This window comes from Humulus lupulus, chromosome 4 (assembly GCF_963169125.1).
Source record: "Humulus lupulus chromosome 4, drHumLupu1.1, whole genome shotgun sequence".
Taxonomy (NCBI): Eukaryota; Viridiplantae; Streptophyta; class Magnoliopsida; order Rosales; family Cannabaceae; genus Humulus; species Humulus lupulus.
The window spans coordinates 140,593,936-140,612,228 of NC_084796.1; the positions used below are offsets into that span (position 1 = coordinate 140,593,936).

Sequence of the window (18,293 nt, forward strand, 5' to 3'; positions counted from 1 at the left end):
ATAGTTAATTGTTGATAAATCCTATTTATATTAAATTAATATTTTTTCCAAGTTAACCTAAACCAATTTGATTGTTGAAAAATGAAATTTAAATTAACTATTGTTAATTGTTAATAAATTTCATTTAAATTGACTTATTTTTAGTAAAAATTTAATTAATTCGAATTTTTTCATAAATTTAAGAAAATTACTTGTGGTATTTTTGTATAAAATTCATAGACTTGCTCATATAGTAACATGATTAGGTCCATCCAATTATAACATGTATGTTTGCATTATATGTGGTATTTTTGCAATTAAGCTTAGATGCATATAGTGGCCCATATGTTTGCTAGATATATGGATTTTGCAAAATAAAATATTCATAAAATGATAGGTTTTATTTGGGCTCATTAGAAAATGTAAAGTTTAAATTCCTCTCTTGTGGGCGGTTCCACTCGTGAAGGCCCATTTTCTTTGCATTACTATAGTGAGTCTAATCAATTAATAACAATTTATAAAATGAAGGTTTAAATTCCTGTATTTTGGACCTTGTATGGAAGTATGTGGGCGTTAGTAGTGGGAACGACATACTGGACTCAACCCTCCTCCATGCAAGCCCAATTGTTAAGGCCCATTTGCCTAAGTTTGACTTAATTGTATAGGTTCATTAAAATAGTTAAACCTAAATATTGATTAGCAACAAATTAATTCTATTTTAATTGAATTTGTTTCAATGTGACACTTTAGAATTAATAAAAAATTATAGAACATTGGTTTTAAAATTCTAATCTTATAATTTTTGGGAGAACCATAGTCATTAATTATCGAAAATAAATAATAAAAAAATACTATTTTTTTAATTTTATAATGAGAATATTTTAAGAATTATATTCGATCTCCACCATTGGCTTAACAAGGTCAATAGCTTAATGGGGCCTCGAGACGCTTTGATTCATCCCCCTATGGAAGGTGTTCATTAGTTATTTTGACAATGTTAGATTTCGAAAGATAGATAAATATAGGTCAAATTCTACTAGACTCACCCCTACGATGACAACTAGGATTAAATGGATTGATTATCGAAACTATGGGTCTAGCTCATAAAATCAGAGATTTTGTTTTCTCATTTTGATCGAATACTAGGTTGTTAATGATGGTGTCCATTATTAAATAAGTTTACAACTTTATTTAACTAGTGGTATTTTTGACTCTCGCCAACCAGGACAAGGATATCAGAGATTAGTAAAAAACCTAAAGAAATTGAGATATGATTATTTTTGGTATTTTTTATCATATCTTACATATTTATGATATATGTTGTGCTATTTCTTGAAATTTGTGTGAATAAGAGTTTTATTGAGAAAATGTGACTGATTTCTATTTTATTGATAATTTGTAGTTTTTAGTATGGCTGTGTCTATTTCCATCCTTTCCCAACTCTCGATGGAGAAACTCACTGGAGAAAACTTCCTTAAGTGGAAGCAAAACATCAACATTGTGTTGATTGGTGACAACGTCGAGTTCATCATGACTGAGGAATCCCCAGAAGTTCCAGCTGAAGGAGCTCCCAAGTCAGTAAGGGATAAGTATGAGCGTTGGTAGGTAGTCAACAACAAGGCGCAGTACTACATGTTGACTAGTATGGTCGACACTCTCAAGACAAAGATGGAGGCTGTCGAGATGACCTACGAAATCATGGATCGACTCCAAGACATGTTTGGTGCCATGTCAGTGCAGACTCATTTTGAGGCCACCAAGAAATATGCCAATGCTCGAATGACACCATCTCCACACGTTCGTGATCAATTCAACTATGGTCTGACACAGCTCATGAACGAGCTTCAAAATTTCGAGTCTATCGTGGGTGGACCTAGTAAAGGAGGAGAAAATAAGACTATTGTTGTTGCTACTGATTGAACTAAGGCTGAAGCAAACCCATCTTCGTCTTCAAAAGCTGGAAACAAGAGGAAAGATGGACAAAACAACAACCCCAGGCCTGCAAAGGCTGCAAAGACGAGTGCACAATCTAGTGCAGATACGCCTAAGGGGATAAACAAGAAAAACAAGAAAGGTAAAGAAAAGTGCTTTCACTGCAAATAGAAGGGGCATTGGAAACGAGATTGCCCCAAGTTTCTAGCAGCGAAAAACAAAGGTAATGATTATAGTTCATATATCTTAGAAACATGTGTTTTAGAGAATGATAAATCCATTTGGATTATTTATTCTAGATCTACTAACCATGTTTGTAATTCTTTACAGCTTCTTAAATCGTTGGAGGAAGTGGACGAAGGCGGCTTAAAGCTTAGAGTTGGGAACAGAGCATTCGTTGCAGTCTAAGCTAGAGGAAGAGCTCGTCTGAAGTTCGAAAATAAATTTTTAATTTTAAATTATGTATTTTTTATTTCAGATTTTAGTAGAAGTTTAATTTCAGTTTCCATGTTGCAGTTAGAACAATTTGTTATGACTTTCACAGGTTCTAATATATATATTCCTTTCAATGGATCACAATTGTGTATTGCATGTTTGGAAAACAGGCTCTATATTCTGCGACTTAACAAATCCCTCGCTCTTAACAATGATTTATTCAAAGTAGCTAAACCTAGGACCAATAAACGTCAAAAGACCGAAAAATGATAACATGACGTATTTATGGCATTTGAGACTAGGTCACATTAGCTATGATAGAATTCAAAAGAATTACAAAGGAAGGGCCTTTGAGGGAACTTACCTAAGGTGAATTACCTATCTGTGAATCTTGTTTAGAAGGCGAACTGATCAAGCGTCCATTCTCTATAAAGGGTGATAGGGCCAAGGAACCACTTGGGCTTGTTCATTTCGATGTTTGTGGACCTTTGAATGTACAAGCCAAGGGTGGTTTTGAGTATTTTGTCACTTTCATTAACGATTACTCTAGATACTCATGTCTTTACCTAATGCATTGGAATAAAAAAAAATTAGGTATGGCTCAAAACAAATTAGGTAAAATGTTAAAGATCTTGTGATATGATAGGGGTGAAGAATATTTGGATATGCAGTTCTAAGATCATTTAACTGAACTTGAAATTTTATCACAACTTACTGCCCCATGTACTCCGCAACAAAATGGTGTACCAGAACGCCAAAACATAACTTTATTGGAAATGGTTAGATGCATGCTTAGTTACTCAACTCTACCAACTTCGTTCTGGGGACATGCAATTGAAACCGCAAACCACATTCTCAATGTCGTGCCGTCTAAATCAATTCCCAAAACACCTTTATAATCTAGGGGTGTCCCACCCACGTCATGAGAAAAAAATGAGGAAAATTTAGAACTGGGAACTGAAGTTTGCATGTTTGTTGGCTATCCTAAAGGTACTCGGGATGGACTTTTCTATAGTCATTCATAAAAGAAAGTGTTTACTTCTATGAATGCTACTTTTCTGGAAAATGACTATGTCCAAAACTTCAAACCACGCAACAAAGTAGTTTTAGAGGAGATGATTAAGAATTGACTCCAACCATTGTTCCATAATCATCAATGCGAGTTGATGATGAAATTCCCAATCTTCATGTACAATCGACGCAAGTCAATTTAAATGAAGAAAGTACTACTGTTCATGAGCAAACAGTCACGGAGCCTCATCGTAGTGGGAGGGTTTCTAGGAACCCAGTTCACTATGGTTTGGATGGTGAAACCAATATGGTTGTTGGTGGCACTAGTGATGATGATCTGTTGTCTTTCAAACAGGAAATGGCTAGACCTGAAAAGGAACTATGGCTTGAAGCCATGAAACATGAAATGGAGTCCATGTACTCAAATTGGCCATTTGGGATCATGTGGAAGCACCTAGTGACTTTAGGGCCATTGGGTGCAAGTGGATCTACAAGATGAAACGAGGTGTTGATGAAAATATCAAAACTTATAAGGCTCGATTAGTGGAAAAGGGTTATACCCAAAGAGAAGGCATGGACTATGAGGAAACTTTTAGTCCAGTAGCCATGCTTAAGTCCATCCGCATCCTCCTATCCATAGCACCCACTCTTGACTATGAGATTTGGAAAATGGACGTCAAGACAACTTTTCTAATGGAAAGCTTGACGAAGTCATTTATATGGATCATCCAGAAGGATTTAAAGTAGCTGGACAAGAAGGAAAAGTTTGCAAGTTGAATAGGTCCATCTATGAACTTAAGCAAGCTTCTCGTTCCTGAAATCTTAGGTTTGATGAAATAATCAAAACCTATGGCTTTGAACAAAATATTGATGAGCCTTGTATTTACCAACTAAAGGCCAATCAAATAGTGGTATTCCTGGTTCTTTATGTAGATGATATCTTACTCATTGGAAACAATGTTAAGAAATTGTCAGATGTGAAGAATTGGCTGAGCAGTCAATTCCAGATAAAGGATTTGGGTGAAGCAAGTTATGTTCTAGGTATCAAGATCATTAGGGATAGAAAGAATAGACTCCTAGCTCTATCTCAAGCAGCTTACATTGATAAAGTGCTTGAACATTTCTCAATGACAAATTCCAAGAAAGGGCGTCTACCATCTCTCCATGGAATTCATCTTTCAAAGAAGCAGTCTCCCCAGACTCCTGAAGAGGAAGATGCAATGAGAAAAGTTCCTTACGCATAATGCAGTTTGAAGTCTGATGTATACTGTGTTGTGTACTAGACCAAATATCTACTATGCAGTGGGAGTAGTGAGCAGGCATCAGTCAAACCCAGGACCGAAACATTGGATAACAGTTAAGCATATCCTGAAGTATTTAAGGCTAACTAAGGATTATATGTTAGTCTACAAGGGTGGTGTTCTGAACCATGTTGGCTACACCGATTCATATTTTCAGACTAATGTAGATGACAAGAAGTCTACTTTTGGAATGGTGTTTACTCTTGGGGTGGAGCTGTGATATGGAGAAACATAAAGCAGTCTGCGATCTCAAATTCCACCATAGGGGTTGAATACATAGCTGCGTCACAAGCAGCTAAGGAAACAGTCTGGCTAAAGAAGTTCTATTTAGATCTTGGTGTTATTCAAGAAATGGATAAACCGCTTGTATTGTTTTGTGACAACACAGGAGTGATAGCCAACTCGAAAGAACCTCGAAGTCACAGGAAGAGTAAGCATATAGAAAGGAAGTATCACATAATTCGAGAATATGTGGCCAGGGGAGATGTGAAGGTTATGAAGATTGCATCTGAAGACAATCTTGCAGATCCATTTACGAAGAAATTGTTAGAAGTTACATTTCATAAGCATATCAAGGAAATGGGATTAGTAGAATTAAGACATTAGTCTCAATTAGTGCAAGTGGGAGTTTGTTGGGGTTTTATGCCCTAATTAAAACCCAATTTCTTTGTAATCTCATTTTATTATCAATAAAAGAATAGAAATCATTTTTTTGACTTGGTCAATCACTTTGCTCACATGTTTTATTTTCATGATTATTTGTTTAATATAAACTTCTATTAAATACCGAGAATATAGCTAATCATATTTATAGTGGCGTAATCACAGTGGAATATGAATATGATTATATGTTCAAACATAAGTTAGTCCTAAGATTAGTCAGTGCACAGGATTTATACCGACTTGCCAATCTATGATATGATCTACTTACACAATGTAGTGTTATGTTCTTTCAAGAACATTAGCAAAGTAGATAAGACCGAATGTATTTATTACATCGGATTGGACCGATATTGACAGTAAATAGGATAATTAAACATACCATTATTATCTATTCAAGTCATATCATATAGTTGATCATAGGTCAATTCAATCTCAATTCTGCGTGGTTAGTATTCTAACTGATTGTATTAATTGAGTTCTTTAACTTGTTCGTTACCAGCTTACCCTACGGACTAGCCCATACTTACATCTTGGGAACTCGGTACTATAATTGATTGGGAGTGTTAATCATAGATATGAACATCTATAGCTTATGATGGAGAAGTGAAACAATGGTGTCCTTTTAGTTTGGTTCAATGTGCTAAATGTTAGAGATCTCATTTCAATAATTAATATTTGTTTACTGAAATATAATTTACAAGGAACTAAGTGTTTTAAGGATAAAATACAATGAGGGGTAAAATAGTATTTTAGTCCCATCTCACTGTAGACCGTCTATAGAGGATTGAGTGACAATTATGGTTGTAGCAATGGATAATCAATAACGTATCTATATTTGTTATAGATTATTCTATGAATTCAAGAGTGCAATTCTGAGTCTTTAGTGGAGTCACAAGGAATTAATAAGTTAGTAAATTTATTTGTTAGATTTATGATAACTTATTGGAGCTTGAATTCATAGGCACATGGTCCTCATTGTACCTTGGATAAAATCATTTAGATAGTCTCAATTAATTGATTTAATTATCAATTAGAATTATCAAAGTTGACCAGGTCAATTTTGGATAGTTTCACAGAGTTATGTAATTTAGAGAAGAAAAGAGAAATCATGGCATATTTATTAATTAAGGTAAATTGGTATCTAAATTAATAAATAATTTTAAATCAATGTTCAAATTATAAATAATTAATGTGATAAAGGATTTGAATAATTATTTAATTTATTAATCAATAGAAAATAATACAGCCCTTGATTTTAAGTCCAACGGGCTTACAATTAAATGAGAAATTTCACGGGCCTAAAGCCCATGATAATTTCGACCTAGGGCTGATATTATCTATTATTTTATTGATTTTTTAATTAAATTAATGACCTAATTGAGTCTATAAAAGGAGTGCTAAGTAAGAGATGACAAAAACAAGTTTCTGATAATATCACAAGATCTAGTATGGTTTAGATTCTCTCTACAAACATAAGTCCTTTTCTAAGCCTCATTATTCTTTTATCTTCTTCTCTATGTATCTATCTCATGTGATGAGAATTTCCCACCCTAGTCTAGGCGATTCTAAAGATACTTTGGAAGGTTGTGAAGAAACTTGAAGAACAGTTTAATTTCTTGGTAATACTCTGCAACAGAAAGGATACAATGGTTAGAGAAACTAAAGGAAGGACTCTATCATTCCGCTAATGTAAGTGTTCTTATCATTATTTCTGTTTGAATTCAATTTTATAAATATGTTTTAGGGTTTCTTATATTAATTCGTTTAATATAAGATTTACATGAAAATAAACAAGATCCTGTATAATTTTTCCCAATAATCTATGCATGCCAAATTCTAACCATCAATCCACTCAACATGGTTATTCCATACGCTTGCTATACTTACTTTTCTCCGCTAATATAAACAAATATACACTTAAAAATTAATATGACTTTACAAAGCTTGTAATAGATGGCTTAGGTTAAGGTGGATGAGAAGACATTTTAGGCTGAAGTATACCATAAGCATTCAAACCGAGCAATCTCTCCCTTTAACTCAACTTCACATCCCACTGTTACCCCCTTTTTTTCTTCTTTTTCAAGATTGAGAAAACTTTACCATTTATTCGTCACCTTTTTTTTTCAAACTACATTCCCCCAAACTAAGATTTTTCAGTAAATAACTTAACGAATGTAGTTTATTCTGAATTTATAATTTATTTCCTTTTTTTTCTCTTCTTCAATCTTTTTATGCACTGAGTATCCACATGTTTCTACATATGTCCCTTAAATATTCACTTCTCCCTCCAATCAAAAGATATGTTTTTATGCTCATGGTATAGAACAAAGGGAGTAATGAATACATAGATGCAATTATAGGCTCAAAACACGTGTTAAATAATGAAAAAGGTCAATTGTCAAGCTCAAATAGGGTAACTAGAGATAAAATACTTAGGTTAGCTTGAAAGGCTCAATCATTCCAAAGATGGCCTATATCCTCTTCTTAAGTGTGTATTGCTTAGGATTTCGTCTCAAATAGCGAGCAAGCAAGTTCTAGAAAATTTCAACTTGTATAATCCATTCCATATTCAACATGTATATACAAAGTTCAACTCCCACATTTACAACTATGTGCCATAGTTCAAACAAGTATTCAATTAACCATAGTGAAGTAACAAAGTATCTCAATCAAGTACACATATTGTTTTTATATGCACAACTCTTCCTTTGTATTATTCAACATAGCATTCACTCAATCTCATCGGCAACAAATTATCAACTTGGTTTACACTCTAACAATGTCGTGAAAACTAGACTCAAACACAATAACAACTAATACTAAACATGAAAAATAACAAAGAACAACACAACTAAAAATAAATCTCTTCCCCCAAAACATAAGACTAACATTGTCCCCAATGCTAAACTCAAATAAAAAGAAGAGACTTGCCTGAGACCCATTGGATAACATTAAAATGGAGGCGGTGGAGTGGAATGGGAGTTGTGCTAATATTTTTTTGATGAAACCCTTAAATTGTGTTTATGTGCACGATTGGCGCCGCAACGCTGGTGTATAGAGTCAAGGCTTTGATACTGAGCTGGGCGAATACTGGGCTCGAATTCTTCTAGTGTTGCAGCGCTGTACCATAAAGTTGTGACTCTAATTTTGACCTTTCTCAGTACTTGCTCTCTGACTTCCCTACAGCAGCTACTCTACTGCATAGAGCTACGACTCTAATTGTTAATAATTCATGCCAAAGTCCTGATTCCAATTAGCACTGAGGCACTATTTACTGTGCCGCAGCTCTACAAGTCTCCCAAAATCCTCAACTCCTCTGACTTAGGCAGTGCCGCATCTCTAACTACTTGAGCTGCGGCTCTAATTCAAATTTTCCTCCTCCCCTTTTGATCACATTAGAGATGTGCCTCTAATTTCTAGAGTTGCGGCTCTAATTCAACTTTTATGTTATTTTGTTGCTCTTTTTTTCACCTTTTTCACGGTTCTAATTGCATAAAATACTTATAAAAATTAAACAAAAAAAAAAAAAAAAATTTCAACTAAAAAATAGCATAAAAATTGAAAATAACGAAAACATAAACTTGAGATGCCTCAAGGGCGCTGTCGTTGACGTCAATTAGTCGGACGCTGGATTCCTCATCACAGAGGGTTCAAGAGGACGAACGATTTGGCTTGGTCATAGGGACCCCCCAAGTACGGCTTGAGTCATTGCCCATTCATTTTAAAGCTTCCTTTTTTTTGCTGCTTACTTCAACTACTCCATATGGGAATACTTTCACAAATGTATAGTGCTCAGACCATCGAGACTTCAGCTTTCCCGGAAAGAGCTTCAACCTTGAATTAAATAATAACACCTACTGCCCCGGGTGGAATTCCTTTTGTAGAAGGTTCTTGTCATGCCACGCTTTAGTTCGTTCCTTGTAGATCTTAACATTTTCATATGCTTCATTCCAAAATTCCTCCAACTCATTCAACTGCAACATTCTCTTCTCTCTCCGCTGCAGTCATGTCCATGTTCAGTTTCTTCATTGCCCAATAGGCATGGTGCTCTAGATCAACTAGTAAGTGACATGCTTTACCAAAAACTAATCTATATGGTTACATGCCAATTGGGATTTTGAAAGCTGTCCTATACGTCCATAGTGCATCATCAAGTCTTTTGGACAAGTCTTTCCTCGAGCTTTGCACCATTTTCTCCAAAATTCTCTTCTCTTCCCTATTCGAGATTTTTGCTTGGCCATTACTTTGAGGGTGATAAGGCAAAGTAGTTCGATGTCGCACACCATATTAAGACAACAATGCAACGAATTGCTTATTGAAGAAATGGCTCCCTTCATCACTAACAATAGCTCTACGAGTTCCAAATTGAGTAAAAATAATTTTTTGAACGAAATTGAGAACCATTTTACCATCATTAGTTGGTTTTGCTGCTGCTTCCACCTGCTTGGACACATAATCAACATCAACCAATATGTATAAGTTGTTGTATGACGATGGAAAAAGGCCCATAAAATCGATTCCCCACACATAGAAAAGCTCTACCTCCAAAATTTTAGTCAAAGGTATCTCATTTCTCCTTGATATATTACTATTTTGTTGACAACAATCGCAAGCCTTGACAAAATGGTGAGCATCCTTGAACAGACTAGACCAATAGAACCCACTGTGAAGTACTTTTGCTACTATTCAATTACCCCTGAAATGTCCCCCACATTGCAATGTGTGACAATGAGACAATATGGAATACATCTCCTCTTCAGGCACACAATGACAAATGATTTGATCAGCACATTGCTCGTAGAGGATCGGTTCTTCCCTGTAATAGTGTTTGACTTCAAAATAAAATTTTTTGAGCTGTTGTTTATTCTTTTCTGGAGGAACTATATTATCTGCCGAAAAATTCACATAGTCAGCAAACCATGAGACCATCAATTCTTCTCGGATTGCAAACAACTATTCTTCCGGAAAATTATCATTGATCTGCACTTCCTTCACGCTAGGAGTTTGTTCAACCTCTAATCTCAATAGATGGTCTGCCACCAAATTCTCTGTCCTTTTTTTTATCTCTTATCTCCACATCAAATTCATGTAGTAACAATACCCATCAAATCGACCGAGGCTTAGCGTCTTTCTCAGTCATGAGGTACTTTATCGCTGAGTGATTAGTATACATAATAACCTTATTCCCAATAAGATAGGGGCGAAACTTATTGAGCATCATTTAGTATACATAATAACCTTATTCCAAATACTATTTCAAGAAGTTCTTTCTCTGTGGTTGCATAATTTAACTGAGCGTCATTTAGTGTTCTATTGGCGTAGTAAATAGTGTGAAAAAACTTGTCAACCCTTTGGCCCAAGACTGCCCCAACTGCATAATCGCTGGCGTCACACATTAGCTCAAATGGAAGCTCCTAGTTTGATGCAGCAACTATTGGTGCAAAAATTAACTTCTCCTTTAGTACCTTGAAAGCCTTGAGACAATCTTCATTGAAGTCAAATTGCACACCGTTCATCAACAAGGTGGAAAGAGGCTTCGAGATTTTTGAAAAATCCTTCATAAATATTCTGTAAAATCCAGCATGCCCAAGGAAGCTTCTCACCCCTTTCACCGACACCGGTGGTTGTAGATTCTCTATAGTTGAGATTTTTGCTCGATCTACCTCTATACCCATACTAGAGATTTTGTGCCCAAGTACTATGCCCTCTTTCACGATTTTGCATTTTTCCCAGTTTAACACAAAATTTGATTCCTCACACCATTTCAACACCTGCTCCAAGTTGTTAAGACATACATCATGCGAGGAACCAAAAATAGTGAACTCATCCATGAAAATCTCGATGCTCTTTTCCACCATATCCAAGAAGATGACCATCATGCACCGTTAGAATGTTGCTGGTGCATTACATAGTCCAAATGGAATTCTCCTAAAAGAAAACGTGCCATAGGGAAATGTAAAAGTTGTTTTCTCTTGATCCTTTGGTGCTATGGCGATTTGATGATACCCTGAGTAACCATTCAAGAAACAGTAATATTCATGCCTAGTCAACCTATCTAACATCTGATCAATGAAAGGTAGTGAAAAGTGATCTTTTCTTGTCGCCTTGTTTATCTTGCGATAGTCAATACAGATTCGCCATCCCGTCACGGTTCGTGTTGGGATCAATTCATCATTTTCATTCTTTACCACTGCTATTCCACCTTTTTTTGGAACCATCTGCATCAGACTCACCCAAGCGCTATAAGAAATTGGGTAGATTACCCCGACATCTAACCATTTAAGAAAATGCTCAAGTACCACTTCTTTCACGGTTGGGTTGAGTCTTCGCTGAGCTTCTATAGATGGCTTGCTATCCTCTTCCATCAAGATTCTATGCATCACTGTTGAAGTGCTTATCCCTCTAATATCTGCCAATGTCCATCCAATGGCTAATTTATAAGCTCATAAAACCCTCAATAACATCCACATATCTATTTTAGAAAGTGCAGTGGATACAATTACAGGTAAAGTCTCTTTCTCACCCAAATAAGCATAACATAAATGATCTGGTAGAGACTTTAATTCCAACTCTGGTGGCTGCTCAATGGATGGCAATGGTCTTTCCGACCCTTGTTCCAACTCTTCGAAGTTCATTTTGTATGGCTAGTAAGAGTTTATCCACTTGACATATTCCCTCGTCTCGGCATCATCATCATTTTCCTCACCATCATTAAAAATCGCCTCTAAGGCATCATTGTTCCACTTTCTTTCTAAAACTGCATTATCAATCACATCAATGATATTACAATTGTAATGCCCCGAATTCTCCGATGTGTTTAACTGCGTGAATAGTAGGCCGAGAGGGCCATACTTGTTTAATTATGTTATTAATTGATAAAATTCATGCATGTGAGTCCATATTTCTTATTACAGGGGTGTGATGGTAATTTGGCCCGTTGAGGGTGAATTGTTTATTTGTACGCATGTTGGTGATATATTTTGAGACCACATTATGATGTGGGTTTGTTCGAGCCATTCGGTATGAGACGATCATGGTATGTTAATTATCGGTTTGGTCATAACGGGCTTAAGCTCGGGGCTCGGGGTGAGTCTCGGGGTGTTTTAATGATTAGAGTGTTACCGGGCATTAAAGGATAACGGAATGTGAAATATTGGTGTTTGAGAATATTGAGATTAGCGGGAATTGGGAAGCGTTAATTATGATTAACGGTATAGGTTCGAAAGTTCCAACTTTGCCCTTGGGAAGGCTTTAGAAACTTTTAAAGACCTAGGGGTATTTTGGTCATTTGGGTTTGGATTTATATGGTTTTGGATGGCTGTAGAAACAGAACAGAAAAACAGAGCAAGAATTACCCTTCCCGTACATCCATTTCTCTCTTTCTTCCTTTGAAGTTTTTGGTCCCAATTTGAAGATACAAGCTAGGAAATCAAAGCTTGGAAGTTGTAGAATCGGTTCATCCATTGAAAAGGACTTTAATCCCATTTGAGGTAAGAATTCATCCATGGAAACAAGCCATACTCTATTTTTCCTTATAGATTTCAGCTTATAGTTTTGATGTGGATAGTTGGAATCAATGGGAGTTTCTGTGTAAGATTGATTGGGTTTTGATGAGGGTATGATGTAGATGAAGTTTAGGGGGTTGAATTGGGTGTTTTGGTAAGGTTTTGGATTGGTATGGAGGGTTGGTTTCAAGAGAAATCGCAAAGAAGATGAACCAGAAAGTTTCTGGTCTGTAATTGGCGCAGCAGCGCTAGGCAGGGCTCAGAGCTGGGCTCTCTGACTTGGAAATAGGGCTGCAGCGCCATTTAACCTATTTAGGGCTCGGAATGATCCTTAAGGCTCGGGGTTTGGTTCCTTTGCCCCGTTTGAGTATATTAAGAATCCCGAGAGTGGGGGATTGATCCTGGGAGTGTGGTTTTAGATTGTGAACCATTTATTAATTTATTTTATTGATGGAATCCCATAATTGGTTATGACCAGGTAACCGCTAAAAGACCAAAAGGTTGATCGTTCTCAGGGGTCGTTCTTCTATTCATTCTAGCTCGAACCAGAGGTAAGAAAACTGCACCCCAAGTGTGACATGCATGGATATTCATGTGGCATGTTGGTTGTATAAATATGGACATGGATTGAATATAGAATGCTTAGCATATACTGTTCACTTGTGCGTGGTACTGACTCATTAGTCAGATTTGGCAAAGGTGCTAGTATCAACTGTGAAGCTGTGACTTATTAGTCAGGTTTGGCAGTGGTACTGGGCACTGGTCACATTGCGCTGACTCATTAGTCAGGACGGCCTTAGCGTGTATCACGCAAGCCAATAGAGATTAGATCTAATCGACTACCACTATTGAATGACTCAAAGAGCATTAATGCCAGACCGACCCCAAGGGTTGATGAACGAAATAAGCGCTTGGAGGCTAGTGGCTTACCTAGCAGCCACTCTCCCACTTGAAATAGTGACATGCTTGTCAGTCACTCAGTATGGTTTATCAGAACCCGTTGAAGGCTAGTGGCTTACCTAGTAGCCACTCTTCCATTTGAATTAGTGACTTGCTTGTCAGTCACTCAGTATGGTTTATCAGAACCTGAAGTGATATTCACTCATTTGTTTGAAAGATTTATGCTCAGTGTGATTATAATGATAATCATTTGATAATGTTTATGTATAGTGTTATGTTTTCTTGCTGGGCTTTGGCTCATGGATGCTATGTGGTGCAGGTAAAGGAAAAGAAAAGCTCACCTAGCCTTGAGTGGAGAGCTTAGGTGGTGTTGTGTACATATGCGGCCGCTTGACCACCACGGCCAAGGAGTTCTCAGAGGAACTAGGAGGTTTACCCTATTTTTGCCGCTTAGGTCGGCGGGATTGTAAATTTGAGAACAGTAATGACCATTTTGTACTGAGAACAACTTGTAAATATTTTGATTAGCTCTGCAGAGCAGTTTGTAATAAAGTAACCATTTCCTTTTTATTGGTTTAATACCTTAACCTGTTAATTACACTTAGAGCACGTTTTTGACCAAAGGACTCGGGTAGCGAGTCAAATTTCCGGTCCACCGTTCACCGTAACTGTTCTGGGGTAACCAGGGCGTTACAACAATTGTCACTAGCTCTCGGATATGTCATTGCCTTAAAACCACTGAACACTACCTCATCCCCCTGAACTCTCAATCGAAGTTCTCCCTTTTGAACATCAATTAAAGCTTGTTCTGTTGCTAGAAAAGGTCTTCCATGGATAATTGGCACGTTTGTATCTTCCTCCATATCCAAAACTATAAAATCTGTTGGGAAGATGAACTTATCGACCTTTACTAACACATCTTCTATGATCCCCCTCGGATGAGCCAGTGATCGATCTGCTAACTGTAATGTGACAGTAGTTGGCTTTCCCTCACCCAAACCAAGTCTTCTGAATACTGATAGAGGCATAAGATTAATGTTGGCTCCCAAATCACACAACGCGTGCTTACACTCAAAGTTACCAATTATGCAAGGGATTGTAAAACTTTCAGGATCCCTCAACTTCTGTGGAAGCTTCCTTTGCAGAATGGAGCTGCATTCTTCTGTCAATGCCACAGTATCGTAGTTCTCCATCTTTCTCTTCTTTGAGAAAATCTCTTTCATAAACTTAAGGTAACTGGGCATCTGTTCTAGTGCCTCTGCAAATGGAATATTAATGTGCAACCTCTTCAATACCTCTAAGAACTTAGTGAGCTACTTGTTAATACTATTCTTTTGGAGTCTTTGTGGATATGGAATTTTGATGTGATGATCTATAGACACCGGTGGTACCACTTCTCTTGATGGAAGATTCTCAGTAACCATCTCTTCACTCGTCTTCTTGTCCTCAATAGTAGGTGCATGTTGATCCTGATCTTGCTCAACTTTCTTCTCTATACTCGATCCCTCATACACTGTTCTACTCTTCAAGGTAATAGCTTTGCACCGTTCATTAGGATTTCCCTTCGAATTCACTTCAGTAGTGATTAGAAAGTTACCTTGAGCTCGGTTTGTCATTAACGTGGAAAACTGTCCAATATGAGTTTCCAAGCTCCGAATTGATGACCTTGTTTCTGTCATAAATTGAGTTAACACATCTACCTTACCATCTTCTTTTGCTTGCATCAGTTGCTGTGCAGGTCTTGCTGGTTGCTGCTGATAAAACCCAGGAGGAGGCCATGGATACTGAGGTTGATTCTGCTGAAATTATTGCTGACTACACTGACCACTTGTCCAAGAAAAATTTGGATGATTTCGCCACCCTGGATTGTAACTCATTGAATATGGGTTATTAGAGGGCCTTAGGAAGTTCCATATTGCTTGCACTTACTCCATAGGCATGTTGTTAAAATCCCTCGTTGTGCATTGTTCAAATAAATGAGGTCCCCCACATAACTCACATATGACTTGCATCTGCATAACTGGAGCTTGAATACTGTTCTACTGTAACTGTTTAGTCAATGTTACCACTTAAGCTGACAACATCAAGATGGCATCCAATTCATGCACTCCAGCCACCTGCTTAGTGGTTTCTCTTTCTAATGGCCACTAATAGTTATTCATAGCCATTTCTTCCAACATATCATAAGCCTCATTAGTGCTCTTACTCATGAACGCTCCTCCATACGCTGCATCAATGATTGTGCGAGTAGTACCACACAAACCATTATAAAAAAAATATGGACTAACATCCATTTCTCAAACTAAAAAATATGAACGCTCCTCCTTAAACCTCTCCCACGCATCATACAACGACTCACCATCTCTTTGGTGAAATTTTTTTATTTCACCTCTATACTTTGCAGATAATGATGGTGAAAAACATTTGGCCAAACATTTCTGAGTGAGCTCCTCCCATGTTGTAATAGAATTGGCTTCCAAAGAAATAAGCCAACTCTTTGCTCAGTCCCTTAATGAAAATGAAAACAACCTCAACCTTATTGCATCATTTGTTACTCTGTTCATTTTAAATGTGGTGCATAGCTCTAAGAAATTTCCCAAATGCAAGTTTGTATCTTCCATTGGCAATCCCCCAAACTGAACCAATGCTTGTACCATTTGTAGAATGGCGGGCTTGATCTCAAAGTTATTGGCATCAACTGTTGTAGGTCTAATACATGACTGTGCCCCTGTGACAGTAGGTAGCACGTAATCTCACAAACTTCTTTGTGCTGGTTCCTAAACTAGTGCCTCTTGTTTCGTAACTCCTGCAACACAAATATTGCCAACTTGATTCTGAGTCATTCTTTCTACCTGTTTCTATTTTATATTTCTTCTGCAAGTTTTCTCGATTTCAGGATCAACAGGCACCCTTGATTCTGATCCATGTCGTCGCATAAACTACAAGAACACATGAAATCACAAATTGCGAAAAACCAGAATGAGAACAATATAAAAGTAAAAAAAACCAAATCAGAAAAAGAATTAATTTCCTTGATATTAGTAAAAACAGTTCCCGGCAACAGTGCCAAAAACTTGTTACAGATTTTCAACACGCAAGTATACGCGTTCGTTTAACAAGTAATATAATCTAAGAAATGTCAAATCCACAAGGACTATTACCAAGTAGCAATCATTAATCTTAATATTCTATTTAGTTAACGACAATTTGATTATAAGAACTAAGTAAAACTATCGAAATAAGAACATAATTGCAGGAATGAAAGATAGCAAAGGAAATAGAATTCAATAATTAAATTAACTAGGGAAATTAACTTCATCTACCATCTACTTTATATTTCGGTAACACAAATTATACTATTCAATTCTCTCTCATGATAGCAGGTCAACAAAAGTAACTTATATTCGTACTAGGATATACAAGTCTCAACCTCATATAAATTTTCTACATCTCTGTGATAAATGAACATAAGACAGACATTAAGTAAGACAACCCTAAAGCCACACAGACCAAATAGGTACTCTCGTCCTATAATGAAATCTATGTCTATTCAATTATAGCATAATCAATTATCACTTCTCATATTTCTAATCAAAATCATATAAATCATATAATAGATGCCCAATCAATCACAAGCATTAAGCATAAATTCAAATAGATCACAAGATAGAATAAAAATCATAAAACTTGCATTAATTCAAAATAAAGTTTCAGGAGAATCCATTAACACCCTAGAAAAAGAGTTTAGTTCATGACAGACTTCATAATAACCATAGAAGAATTAAAAAGCATCCAAATTACAAAAATTAAAAGTAGAAAAGAAGAAAAAACTATGATGAGTTCCTTGATTCCACTTTCAATCCTCCACAATATGCTTATATTCGTCTCCTAGGGTTAATCAGTTGCTTAAAAACGTCATAAAGAAAGCTTTTATAGTCCCTAATTAATTTTGTGCGAAAGGACAAAATGTCCCTTAAAAAATACCCTAACTTCTGCTTCCGTACGGACTGGCGTCGCGGCTCCATCTGATAGCGTCTCAGCTCTAGGTTGTTTTGAGTTCCAGATTTCGTCTCTGGAGTATGTAGCGTCGCAGCTGTAATCCCCATTTTAATAAAGCCTCGGCTCTGTCTCTCTGGCGCCTCAACACAATTCTTGTTGATTTTTCCCTTCTCTGTAACTCTTAGGGTCGCGGCTCTACACCATAGAGTTCAGACTGTAATTCCAATTTTTCAACAGATCATGAATTTGACCCCCGATTTCGCCCGATTTCCATTCCTTAGCCCGTTTAACACCGTTTCTTCAATAAATAAGCGCTTTTCCTCCAATTTCAAGCTATTTCCTTAATAGCCACACTTAATCCTAAAAACACAATAAACACCAGCATTATATCGAACAAAACCAAATAAAAAACTAAAATTGCCTCTTAAAACACGCCATAAAAATTTACCAAAACTAATCCTAACAAATTCCCCCAAACTTATCCTTTACTTATCCTCGAGTAAAGAACACAACTAATACTTGATAAAACCTAAACAAACCAAGTTGAAAACCATAAAATAGCCTCAAA

The 18,293-nt window shown here is 36.6% G+C and overlaps 1 protein-coding gene across 1 annotated transcript; it reads right to left on the reverse strand.

Moving 5' to 3' along the window:
• Positions 1–11,965: 11,965 nt before the first annotated feature.
• On the reverse strand, positions 11,966–15,450 carry LOC133832571 (uncharacterized). Its single transcript, XM_062262895.1, has 3 exons — positions 15,054–15,450; positions 14,463–14,984; positions 11,966–12,078 (listed from the first exon to the last, which is right to left on the reverse strand). Exons 1-3 carry the CDS (start codon positions 15,448–15,450, stop codon positions 11,966–11,968), a joined length of 1,032 nt encoding a protein of 343 aa, XP_062118879.1.
• Between the last annotated feature and the right edge of the window lie 2,843 nt (positions 15,451–18,293).